Here is a 14,021-nt window from a genome sequence, read left to right on the forward strand (position 1 = left end):
GAAGAAATGCTTCCATGCTTTGAGACCAAAATATGTGGATGGTCCCATCATGTTCAACATTAATAGGCTTGGAAATTTCATCGCCAGTAGACATGGTGTAAAGAGATCCACAGGTATGAAGACAGAAAAGCGGAGAATGATTGGTGGCCTGTGAATGACGGTGGCAACAACGTCAAACAGAAGGGAGGCGTGGAGAGTCTTTGATGGTGATGGTGTTTTGAAGAAGGATCTATGAAATCACTTTTTTTTTTTTTTTTTTTGAAAAGTGAAAAAGGGTTTAACGCTTTGATACCATAATAATGTTTGACAAAGACTGAATTTTTATTAAGAGAAATTACTCCTTTATACAGAATATAATGCCAAGAATAGCAAAACCCAAGAATGAAATATAAAGTCAGATATCCTAAATATAGTCTAAATAAATAGTCGGATATCATAAATATATATAGTCTAACCATATATACACTAGCCAAAGAAGACTAAATCAGAGCCTACATTCAAGGCAATAATAATATCTATCACTAACACACTACGCTACCTAGCGCACACTATTTAATACGCTAGTTCTAAGAGACATTTATTATAATATAAAAGGAGAGACTAATATTTAGCTTTCTAGACACAATTACTCTTTCCACCATGAATATTCATTATCAGAATCATTATTGTACAATAGTGAGAATTTGGATTACTATATTAATCAAAAACTTTTAAAAGGATACATGAATTAAACAATCATAGTGAGTGTAAATTGCATATAATGTATAAGCCTAAAAAGAAGAGAAGTAAAATTGTGGTTTTTCCTGATAGTAATGGTAATGTGCATTCAACATGCTTTCCTAACATGTTTTTTTTTCTTTTTATCCTTTTTTCTTTTTTTCTTTTTTTCTTTTTTTTCCCAAAACAGGCAACTGCCCCTATATCATTGAACACTGAAATATGATGTACAGACACACCTTCGGGTGGGCGCCACACAAAACTTTGGGCCCCACCTATCATATCTTCTACACAGAAAAACTGAAAGAGAAACGCACCAAGCCAACAACAGCCCCTCCCAGGACCTATAGCTACCCGGAGGACCCCACCTCGCTAAGAAGCAGCAAGCAAACCAACAGCCTACTCCTCCAATCGGTTACCTACTACTGGACCCTCAGGCCGAGTCCGCCACTCCCCCAACCAACCACAGGCCACTCTCCCAACCTGCATTGATCCACCTACACAAAAGCCACCACGCTGCCCCCTCCACTGCTTTCCTAACATGTTGCATACGTGTTTCCAACATGGCTATTTAAAGAAAGTGAAGCATTTCAGCCACATAACTAGGAATTAGCATGAAAGTGAATGATCTTCTGCTGATGGCATGGCCCCTTATATACAAATCTACAACAATAAATACCAAACAATAAAAAGGTAGAAAGCAAAAAATAGTAGCATCTCAATGGTACATTCCCCAAGGATAACGCATATACGTTTATAATACAAACAATGTACCCATCTTAATATGTAATAGATGATTTAGAACATTGCAAGCATAGTTAGGAGAAAATTGAAAATTTGGATTATCATGATGAACTCAAAATTTCCTTTACTTTATTCATTAATTTTCTGTTGATAAATAACTTACAAAAAAAATACGAAGGTCAGCATGCACAACAGTGATGACATCATTAACATTGTGTGACTTGGCTGTCTCTTCAAGAATTCTTAAGCGGCCCTTGTTTACGTCAATTGCATACACCATACCTACATCATGACAAGGCATTAGGGAAAAAGCTTTGCTAAGCCCACACACATGTTAAAGGTAGCCCATGTACACACCAGGTGTACCAGCATGCAAATAGGAATATGAGATGCCCTGGGCCAAGTATCAGGTCAGTCCACTAGTCAGGCGGGCAATAATTCACGATACAAATTTATGGCTGAAAAAAACTAGGCTGAAGTTTTCTAACCCATCACATGTTCTAATATAGTGGTCCACCTGGACCAGATTTATTTTTGGGTAAGAACAACAATCCCGTCGCACCCGTTTATTGAAGGGCTTGGATATTGTACCTTTCTGCCATCATAGAATGTATGATGTTGTGTAAATGGTATGCCTTGTACACAGGCATGGCTCATAACGCTATGAATGAAATGTTCAAATGCTATCTTCACATATAGATAAGAATTACAGGATCCAGTGCATCAGGATAGGATTAGTGACCTGATGCACGCAATCCATACAGGTGAAGCCCACAGTCCCCAGATCTAGATTGCTGACCAGATAGGCCACTCAGTTTTTGGTGATGACCAAGTTGATGTGATTTCAGTACTGAACAAGCAACTATTTTGGGTAGTTTTAGCACGTTTTGGCCCTTCACTCATCTTAGACGGACCAAAAGCAAGAAGACTCGATTTGGACATGGAACAAGAGATAAAAATTTAAAGCACGGATGGGCCCCATTGTGGATGGTGAATCCAAAAATCATTCAGACTTGATGACTCTACATGTCCAATTTGTCCCCTTTTTTCTTGACTGATGCAGCATCATCTTCTTTCTACCATCAACAACCATTTAAATTTTTATTTTTTTAATTAGGATATTTGAATTTGGGATTTTCGGGGAATGCCCATCCATGGCAAGGCCCTTCCCTTTACATCTACAGTCCTTAACCATTTCATGGGACCTCTCATATGACATGGCATATCAGGAGTTTGGACATTATACCCATCTTAATGCATTGAGAGATTCAGGACTCAATAATTCCTCACCCATCCAATACAGAGGATCGGATTTCATTGAAGATCACCTTCGCCTCTTAAACATGAAGCCATGAATTAAGTCTTTCCTCCAGGCGCAGCACAACAGTCAACAATAGTCTCTCCGAGTTGTGGATCCACAATAGACACCACCAAACCTGCAGTTAAGTTTTGATCTGTTAGGAAATATATACTTACCAGAAGCCCCAAATCCGAACACAATTGAGCTGAAAGATGAATATAGGAAGTTACTCCTAGATTCTCAATAGGAAAAGCAGACAAAAGTAATCCCAAAGTCAATGAACTACAATTTCTAGCAGATTAATCTAATTGACTTAGACATGCAAGGCGCTGTAAGAAATGACACTTGCATCTTATGTGGTAGCTAAGACAAACTCAACATGGTAACATGATATTATTAATAGCAAAAAAAGGACCGCCGAACAACCACATGTTACTTGTTGATGAAGACTGCATCTGGGCTAAACAAATCTCCATTGTGGATTTTCCTATTTCCCATGATCAAACCATCCAAAGGCCTACACTTTTTTGCACATAACACAAGGGTCAACGTTTTTTACCCTAGAAGACTGATCATGATCACCTGGAGAGTGGGCCACCATCGTGGGTCCCTCATGAAGATTCCTTTAACTGAGTCTCTTAGCACAAGGTTGTGATTAGATTTTCTCCTAGTTTTTACTTATCGAAATAATTTTATAGTCTCACTTGCTATTTCTGTCACTTATTGACAAAGTGAAGGACGTGAGGTCGAGCACCGTCTTCCTCAAGGGGATAACTATTCCGAATCCACTGAACTTCTCTGTACTCCTCACAGAGACTTCTCGAATCCATGAGGAAAGAAAGCAGAAAATAGAAATAAATTCTAATAAATTCAAAATTGATTAATGAATGAATAAAAATGAGTTTACAACCCTTTAAATGGGGATACCAACCAACATGAAAGAAATCAGAGGCAAACTAAAACTAAAACTCCTAGAAATTCACAACTTACTATAAATAGTAAATTTACTTTTTATATTAAGTTTCGTATGTGGCTTAGCCACATTATTCTCCTAATTATTTTAAGCACTTTTCGTGTTGGACACAACTACTAAAGCCCAACGGATGAAGAGTTATAATCAAACTAAAACTTACTATTTATAGTAAAAATGGAACTAAACATGGAATTTGACTGTCGATAGGATAGAATCTCGCAAATTCGGCATGGGCAACCTGGCATTGCCAAGATGGTTGGCTAAAGTAGCTCGTCCTACCCCAAAATCATATATGATACGTCGAGTAACTCATTCCGGTTTGCGAGATATGCCTGTTTATGGTTCTAATGGTCTTGATGATTTCTACCTTTGATCGGGCCTTCTCTGATCCATCTTGGACATGAAAGTGTTTGCAACCCGCTCTACATCAATCCCCTCCACTTCAAAAGAACTCGTCCTCAAGTTCTCATGCTACTTTGGTTCATGATACTCGGTCTGGTGCACCGTAATGATACCCGGATCAAAAGTTATGATCAATTTACAGTCCACCTTCTTTAATTTGATCCAACCATGCTAGGAATGTATTTGTGACACTTTCTACATCAGACCCCTCCGCTTGGAAAAAACTCATCCTCGAGTTACTCAAGGACTTGGTTCATGATTTTGAGATAACTTTTGATGCCGATGTTTATTAGCCCTTTTCTTGTACTTGACATTAGGCTTTTGAGTTGACACAATATATTCACTCATGCTCTCCTTAACTTGGCTAGTATGGATCAATTCCTTCACTTCTGCCTTCAAAATCTCACATTCCTTTTGATAATGTGGACAATTAGGCAAACTTATCTCTTTGACAAGATTAATATGGTTTTGTATATCTCGTATGAGAGGCAATTTATTGGGGAGTTCATCGAGCATAATCTCTTTGAACTCCTGCAACACTGGCTTCAAATCCCCTAGGATGTTCACAGGTTTCATATATTCTTTCTTTTCAATTAATGGATATATATCTCTTGTTTTCTCAGATTGTTTAACAAAAGCCTGTTCAGTTGTGAGAGATTGTACAATCTCCTTGAACTCCTACAACACTGGCTTCAAATCCTCTGGAATGTTCACAAGCTCCATATATTCTTTCTTTTCAGCTGATGGATATATATCTCTTATTTCCTCAGATTGTTTAACAAAGTTTGTTCAATTGTGAGAGACTGTTCCTCAACTTTAGAAGTCATGAGTTGCTTCTCCACTCTCATAGGGAGGAGGCCAATCTTTCTACTATCTTTAGTAAATTTAAATACGTTATCCTGACCTCTATGTGTAACAATAACATCAATATTATTTTATCATGGGCAACCAAGTAACATATAACAAACTTCCATGTCAACTACATCACAAAGTCCTTAATCCTTATAATTTTTACTAATTGAAAATGAGACAATACATTGTTCGGTTACTTCTGTTTTGTTGACCTCCTTGATCCATCTAATTGTGTACGGAGATAGATGCCTTTCTGTTTTCAGTTGCAGCTTTTCCACCATTCTTTTCAACACGAGATTCTCATTGCTCCTTATTGACAAATGCCTTAAATTTGTGCTACTTGACCGGTCAAGAGCCTAGCTCGACCAGTCGAGTGGGCCACTCGACTAGTCGAGGGCTGTTCGACTCAAATTCCAGCGACTTAGGTTTTTTGGTGTCCGGGTTGTTCGATCGGTCGAGGGGGTCCCTCGATCAGTCGAGGCCACGGCTCGACTAGTCGAGGTTATACAAATCCTGTGCGGATTGCGTAAATTTGAGGTGGTTTTCAGACTTTTCCGGACTAGGTGTGTAAGTGGAGTTTCATAAACTATAAATAGGGGTCTCTAGGGCTATTCTAAAGGATTCTAAGGCTTCCTAAAGGTATTCTAAAGGGTTCTAGAGTTATTAAAAGGTGTAGCAAGGGTGGGATTGGACGTTGTTCGAATCGGGTAAGTCCTCTCTCTTTGTAATTGATGCTTTCATAGTAGAATTCTGTCGCTTTGTGCCGTGATTTTTTCCCAAAAGGGTTTTCCACGTTAAATCTGTTTGTTCTCTTGTGTTTGCTTGGTGCCATTGTAATGATATCCTAGATCTACATCTATGTGATCCCATAGGCCAAAATCCCAACACTCCTGACATCGATTATTACATTACAGACCTTTTGGCTTACAGTGCACCTCATTCGAAAGATGCCATCTCGCTGTAATTCTATTTCTACCTTTGGCATATGTAAGGGCTTCCACATGATCGAAGTGGTGGCCTGCGATTTACCAGCATCTGATGGTGGTTTGCAGAAATTGGGGTTGTGTCGTACAACGACCACGGGCAGTTGAGCATCGCTTTGAGTTCGGGGCGGAATTAGCGCATCCGCAATACAGTTGAGGGTTTCCTGCAGTCCTTGCATGGTCAATTGACTCTCCCGATGGAAAGCTTCCTTTCTTTCTGAAAGATAATGAATCCCTAGATCACCATTCACAGGATTTTGATTCATACCTTCGTTGTTTGTTATCGGCTCAAGGGGAATCCTCGCTCTGATACCAATTGACGCAAGGATGAACATGATGAGGTCGATCACCGTCTTCCTCAAGGGGATAACTATTCTGAATGCACAGAACTTCTCTGGACTCCTCACAGAGACTTCTCGAATCCACGAGTAAAGAAAGCAGGAAATAGAAATAAATTCTAATAAATTCAAAATTGATTAATGAATGAATAAAAACGAGTTCACAACCCTTTAAATAGGGATACCAACCAATAGGAAAGAAATCAGAAGCAATTTAAAACTAAAACTCCTAGAAATTCGCAACTTACTATAAATAGTAAATTTACTTTTTATAGTAAGTTTTGTATGTGGCTTAACCACATTATTCTCCTAATTATTCTAAGCACTTTTCATGTTGGACACAACTCCTAAAGCCCAACAGATGAAGAGTTATAATCAAACTAAAACTTACTATTTATAGTAAAAACAGAACTAAACATGGAATTCGACTGTCGATAGGATGGAATCTTGCAAATTCGGCATGGGTAACCCGGCATAGTGGGCTTGGTTGGCTAACGTAGCTCGTCCTACTCTAAAATCATATATAGTACGTCAAGTAACTCATTCCGGTTTGTGAGATATGTCTGTTTATGGTTCTGATGGTTTTGATGATTTTTGCTTCTGATCGGGCCTTCTATGATCCACCTAGGACATGAAAGTGTCTGTGGCCCGCTCTAAATCACTTATGTTGTGGCCCACTTTGGAGGTATCAAGCAATATTGGAATAACATGGAATTGGCCATGTTTGAAAGCTTCTTGAATTAGATAGCTCACCAATGATTCCAAGACCACATAATTTTGATATTGTTTGAGTTACACCAATTTTGTGGACAACATACAACAATGACATGATTTCAGCATTCCTATTGGGATTTCTTCTTTGCTTGGGTGTTAGATTAAATTATTTTGGTTGTTTCTTTTAGATGTTATTTCCTATTGGTTGAAAGTTTAGTAGCTTATTTCTCAATATATGTTGATATTAGGATGATTTTCTATTGATTAGAGACTTAAGAGTAGAATATGATTGATTCTTGTTGGTTGGAATTAGTTATGTGGCATGTTAAAATTTATGATTAAAAGCAAACCTCAATGCAAGAGGGAGGGGGTTTTTGTTTTTGTTTTTGTTTTATTTTTTTGTTTTCATTTTAAAAAAAAAATAAAAAAATATCCAAGTATTATTGAAGAAAAAAAAGGTGTTCAATCAAATTTCATTTATTTTGGAACATGGTTTTCCCCAATTGGAAATTCATGGAAAGCATGTTTTAGTTACTCCAATTTCCTCATGTGGAGTGTGTTCCTCTTCATTGTTGCATTCTTGAGCGGCTACCCAACTGGGCCATTTGGCACCGCACCACATGTGCAGGACATTTGTGATGGGTGGACCCATTGTCATTTAACCATATGAGGTAGGCTACACACACACATACGAAAATAGTAGTCGGCTGAAAGAACTCACTCTCCATTATGTATGTAAGTATGTAGCTTAACTGATAGTTAAAGAGCTTGAGTTTTTGGCCAAATGATCTAACCCGTGCATCCCACCTGAAACACAACTAGAAGATCCTACACACGTGGTCGGCATTGACGAGCATGTAGAACTACTATACCCGCATACTTGTATATGCTCAATGTACCATGTTAAACATGTACATGATACGGGCGTTAGTACTAAATACTCTAGGATACTTGTGGTGAATGTCTTGCCAAAATCCTATTTTGTTAAGCTGTCATCATCATCATCTAAGCCTTATCCCATATTGGGGTTAGAGCTGCTACACATCCTATTATGTTGTTCCACTCTACTTGAAACGTTAGATTTTCACATGGTGTGCCATAAAGGCTGTTACGCAAAGGTAATGGAAGCAACCATTACACGTTACAGGGTTGTAACGGACGTAACAGCTATTATGGAAAAAAATGACCTGTAATTGTTGTTAACAGTACATTACATCCCCTATAAAGGCTATAATAGCCCTGTAATGGTCTATTACAGGACATACAGGTTTTTCATACTTTTTAATCAACATTATGAGGTAGATATAAGTTTTTCAGGAGTTTTTTCAAGTAGGGAGAGAGAGAGAGAGAGAGAGAGAGAGAGAGAGAGAGAGACCGTAATGGCTGATACAGGGCCGTAACAGCTATTGTGCCCCATATCGTAAAGGTAACAGCGGTGACTGTAACGGTTACAGTTACGAAACACCTCATTTTCAGGATTCATTAGTAAAAGATATGGCAAAAGCTTGACACTGGCTATCAACCTAACGCAACCCTCCTTTACACGAGCCTGGGACGAGCAATGGGAGCACAAAACTTCCTTTGGAGGATTTTATTAGTTCATGTAAGTAAAAAAGAAATACAAAAAAATATATTACCCGCTAAAGCATTGAAACTTTCACATATGAACAGCACCAAAGAAATTAAGATTGTCCAAACCAAACATCTTAATATATACCCGAGAAATATGCCTAATACACGTCTACAGAAATAAGTAGTGAATAGTTGTCTTGGCACATGGCCAACACCCATCTGATAGGTTCCTAACATACATATGTTGAACACCAGTCTGATAGGTTCCTAATACCATCAAGACTTTTAAAAGGCATGCATAGTTGAGAGCAATGTTACAAAACTGGACCTGGATGTTAACGGAGTTGACCTGTCTTTGAGGAGAACCACTTTAATACTCTGACTAAGTTTGATACACAGGCACTAAAAAACGATAAGCACAGCATACAAAGTAACTCAAATTGAACCGTCTAAATTGTGAATCCAAGTGTAGATGGATTATAAATAAGAAGTTACACTGACTTGCAAGGGAAGGCCCACAAGGACATGAAGGTAGTAAGAAAAGACTTGACCCATGGTCAAACTGAAGGTCTAAGCCTGAATGGCGGAACAGAGTTCATGGAGCAAACCACAACAGATTGGTGATGACAACGACTAACTTGATTACTTAAGCATTTGATTTTGTAGCCATTTAGTGGATGGAAGAATGGAAATGACCAATGGTCCTCATTAAGCAAATAAGGGTCCATGAATCCAAGTTTAGATTCTTTGAACCAGCACTGACGTTTAGTCCACAGCTTATCTACACTGAATCCCACAATATGGACGGTTAAGCAGCGTCTAAGTATGCCATGTATACGCTTTTCAAATGCCTATATATCAACCATCGCATTCTCCCATGTATCAAACGACTCCCCATCCTTGAGTCTTGTTTGACAAACAGAGGATTGGATGGTTGTCTAGAGACAGAGAAAGGAGAGGAGAAGAAAAAAGAAAGAAAGAAAAAGAGACATGCTGGTACATCCAATTTTCTTTTCTTGTTTGTGCTACACACCCAAATACCCGTGCAGCCCTACCCATCTGAATACAGACATATGTGCCACTACAACAAAGGTGTGTGACAACCTAGTTTTCAATAAGGTGGACAGTGGGCCACACTATTTTCAATCTTCAAGTGACAGTCATTGACTTTTTTTTAATGGAGGAGAGAGGAGATAGACGGACCAAGAAATGGTTCCAATTAAGGACTAGAAAATCTCGAAAACCTAGTTGGTTTTGTTCTAAAAACGGGTATTATATTAAACCAGACCACCATAGCAGACATTTCCAGTCCAAAACTGGTGTGATTGTCCGGTCCAATCTAGATTTTAAAGCACTGTCTTAGAGGGTCCTTGTAATTGATGATCAGAGCTTGTAAACAATTTAGCATGAAGTGCAGTGTGTACCTGGAATGAGGGGTTGCATTAGTCTATTTCATGCATCCCCAATCTACAATGAGGCACCAAATTAATGTTCTGGCTTACAAAAATTGATTACATCTTTTGCTGGTACAAAAAATGGTTTACGTTTAGTTTCAGATACCTCATTTCAACACCGAGGTCTTGGTATCGATTCCCTAGTGGGGTTGGCTAACGGTGAAGTGTGAACTGACAGTGGGGTGTACTAACAAGCTAACAAAAAAATAAAATAAAATTAAGTAGTTAAAATCTGATGCTCTCATAGCACACAAGTTATAGTGAATTGACTTGCATTTATACACATGGACAACCTAATCAATCAATTTGGACACTCCATTAGGTCTAGCCCACAGTTCATGGGTCACAATGAAAGATCGTCTGTCAAATGATCCTAACCATCCAAAGCGGCCCTTGCATTTTATGTCGCTTTATTTTTCAAGCCACAACTGGGATGATTAGGATCTTCTGGTTGAGATGAATATATGGAGGTGCAAATGGACCAACAAATGGATGGCTCAAATTGACGACCAGACCCATTTAGTATAAGCAATCTTGAGCATCTATTTTATAGGCTACTAATTGGATGGTTAAAATCATCTAATTGGAGCAAGTTTTATTAGTGGCCTTTGATGTATGACCCAAAATTCATTGATTTAATTACCCATGCATCCAAATGCCACGCATGCATAGAGCTGAGTGTAGAACTGTCCAAAAGAACAAACAAAGAAACACTGCACTCAAATATGTGAGGCTGAGGTATGCCTCCGACCAAGTGAAGCATAAGCCTCACATTTTTTAACATCAAAAACAGCCTCGATGACAATTTCTTTCACAACAATGTGTAAGGCATGCACCTTTTAAGACATCACCAGTACCATCACCACATCATTCTTAGCCTTGTGCAAGCTATGTGGGTTCTTGATTTACGCATATTTATAAAGCTTCCAGCGGTTAAGGAAGTTTTGGGGCATGTTTAGGTCAAGTTTTAGTTTCTTTCCCAAAGTCATTCGTTGAGGAAACATCTGGGCCTCACAGACGACGTCAACTTTTTGTAACTATATGCATTTTCCATTTTTCAATAAACTCAAGCAATTGAGAACTGGGAGAAGCAGCCCCTCCAGACGACAACCAAAACCAGCATTGTTTTCTGCCTGGCCCACATGTTTCCCAAACAAACAGATTCTGTAAAGGAATCATAGCTTTGTACGTTATGAGATGTGACATATGCATCAAAATCATGGTTTTAAGAAATGGACGAGTCAGGTGTGACCTGCCCGAGTCAACTCAGACTTAGTCAGACCCAATCTGGTTTGACACCACGAGTCACCCCCAACTCAGACTTCTTAGACTTCAGTTTTTGCACTGCGTATAGGCATAGCCTTCAAACCCTGTTTTAGAAAAATGGTTGGGGTGGGGTCAGGAAAAAGAACTGACCTGCACTCTCATCCTGAACTGAACATAGCCCATCTTTCAATAATCCCGCTTGTATGAAACTCTGAGAAGAAGAAAAAATAAAATAAAATAAAATGTTAAACTTAGCAAACTTGATAAAACAATTGAAGCATAAAGTGGTCAATAACAATGAGGAAGACTTATGATCAGTTGTTTGAATAATGTTGCATTTCATTCTTAAAAAAAACTATTAGGGTAACATGATGACGTAGGAAAGGACGTGAGGTTGAGCACCGTCTTCCTCAAGAGGATAACTATTCCGAATCCACGAAACTTCTCTAGACTCCTCACATAGACTTCTCGAATCGACGGGGAAAAAAAGGAAAAAATAGAAATAAATTCAAAATTGATTAATGCATGAATAAAAATGAGTTCACAACCCTTTAAATAGAGGTACCAAGCAATGAGAAAGAAGTAAGAATCAAACTACAACTAATACTCTTAGAATCCGTGACTTACTATAAATAATAAACTTACTATTTATAGATGGTCCTGATGTCTACTAGTGCACAGGGTTTTTGGCCAAAAATAGTAAATGTCCTATTTGGCTTCACATAATGTTCTCCTAATTTTTCTAAGCTCTTTTCACGTTGGACACAACTCCTAAAGCCCAACGGATGAAGAGTTATAATCAAACTAAAACTTACTATTTATAGTAAAAATGAAATTAAAACAGGGAAACGACCATCGATCCAGGGGTATTTCGCAAATCCGGCTTATGCAACCTAGCATAGAGGGTTGGTTGGCTAAAGTAGCTCGTTCTACCCCAAAATCATATATTTTACGTCAGATAACTCATTCCGGATGGTAAGATGCGCTCGATTTAAGGTCCGATGGTCTGGATCACTTCTATCATTGACCGGGCCTTTTCTGATCCATCTTAGCCATGCAACTGTCCGCGACCTACTCTACATCACATGAGGAATTGCGAACTCAAATTTCCTTCACTGAGAAAGCCACAATTCCTTTTCCGATAAACACCAAGTAAAGAATAAGTGACTCAAACAACAATGGAAACATTGATGGCAAGGGGCCAATGGTTTTTGGACTTGTATCAAAGTGCAAACAGCCCTATGATCTGAGAAAGCTGAAATTGTACCACACTGCCCCTAGTCCTATGCATTAACCATGTACTTGGTATTGTTTGTGATGAAGATCAATTTAGTTGAATTGAATAACCATCCAGTCCCTTAAACGGACAAAATATCAAGTCCTGTGAAAAGGAAACAGGTAATAGCAATACCCTTTTGTTGTGTTATAGATTTTAGCACACACCCGTATGCCGGTTTTGATGCGGACAAAATCATCCATATGCAAGGATGGTTCATGAGGAACCTGAAGTTCAAGAAAAGCATTATTAATGATAAAACAAGGCAGAAATATCTAGTACAGTAAAGCATTGTTGGGGCGAGGAAACATGTTCTTTTATGTTCATTTAGAAAAAGAAAAAGTGCATGCACACCGATTGTAAACTTGATTAAAATTTGGGAATTGGATTGGAGTCCGAAATCCATCATGAATCAAATCTAGGCGCTGATTAAGTTGGCAGGGTGTCATTTGACAATGTCAATTTCGAATTTATTAGAATTTATTTTTATTTTCTGCTTTCTTTCCTTGTGGATTCAAGAAGTCTCTATGAGGAGTCCAGAGAAGCTCCATAAATTTAGAGTGGTTATTCTCATCATGCTCATCACTGCGTCAACTAACCAAATAGGTCCATAAACTACGCAGAAAAAGACATTACCATGTTATTATTCTTTAGGTACAGTGGTATGTTATGAGGACCTTATATAAGACGAAAACCTCAATATATGGAGTTCATTGATAAAAAAGGAAAATCATCTTTTCCCATTGCTTTATAATAAAGAGGTGTACTTCAAGCCTACAAGTTTTTTTCTTTTTTTCTTTTTGTTACACACGCAATCACACCCCACGCACTCACACCACAGTGGCATTTCACCACAATAGGTACTCAAGCCCATGACCTTGTGTTGAAACTCTTGTGAGTCTACCACCGAGGCATGAGCAAGGGACCCAAGCCTACAAGTTGATAAGGCAACCAAACATTAATTCTATAAACCCATTCCCGGATGAATTTAGGTTGATTTGATTTTATCTTATGCTGTTGAACTTGCTACAAAAATCCAACCTTTTCAATCAAGAATTGTTCACTCACCCATCTTGCATACTTGCAACATGGATGAAATAACGACTAAGCAAACATCCGACTTTATCAGGTAAATACAGACATACCATCACTTCACCTTACCATAAATGCACCTCTAAAATTCAAAGTTAATCACAATGTCTTTGTAATCATGTCTTTTCCATGATTCGAGCCCGTAGCTCAATGGCAGACTCCATTTCAACATTGAGGTATGACGTTCAATACCAGCTTATGTATAAAAATGGGGAAAAAAAAAATCTTTTCCATAAAAGAAAGGTGCCCTTTTGTCTGTGATAACACAGGCTATGATGATGATGATTGTCATTTGCATAAAAGTGACGGGAATGTCAGTAGAAAAACAAAATGCTTAA

General features: G+C 38.4%; 1 protein-coding gene and 1 long non-coding RNA gene across 4 annotated transcripts in view; one reads left to right on the top strand and one right to left on the bottom strand.

Moving 5' to 3' along the window:
• Positions 1–14,021, bottom strand: part of LOC131255756 (uncharacterized) — a 100,109-nt gene that overhangs the window by 84,643 nt on the left and 1,445 nt on the right. For all 3 annotated transcript variants that reach the window (XM_058256561.1, XM_058256563.1, XM_058256562.1), the window contains exons 3-4: positions 12,759–12,818; positions 11,466–11,526 (exon numbers count right to left, since the gene is read on the bottom strand). In XM_058256561.1, the coding sequence (XP_058112544.1) occupies positions 11,466–11,526; positions 12,759–12,794 (97 nt within the window). In that variant the 5' untranslated portion in view covers positions 12,795–12,818. The remainder of the gene's footprint in view (positions 1–11,465; positions 11,527–12,758; positions 12,819–14,021) is intronic.
• The window catches only part of LOC131255759 (uncharacterized), a 56,155-nt gene that overhangs the window by 21,987 nt on the left and 20,147 nt on the right, over positions 1–14,021 (top strand). The window lies entirely within an intron of this gene.

The sequence above is a fragment of the Magnolia sinica genome, chromosome 9 (genome assembly GCF_029962835.1).
Source record: "Magnolia sinica isolate HGM2019 chromosome 9, MsV1, whole genome shotgun sequence".
NCBI classification, from domain to species: Eukaryota; Viridiplantae; Streptophyta; class Magnoliopsida; order Magnoliales; family Magnoliaceae; genus Magnolia; species Magnolia sinica.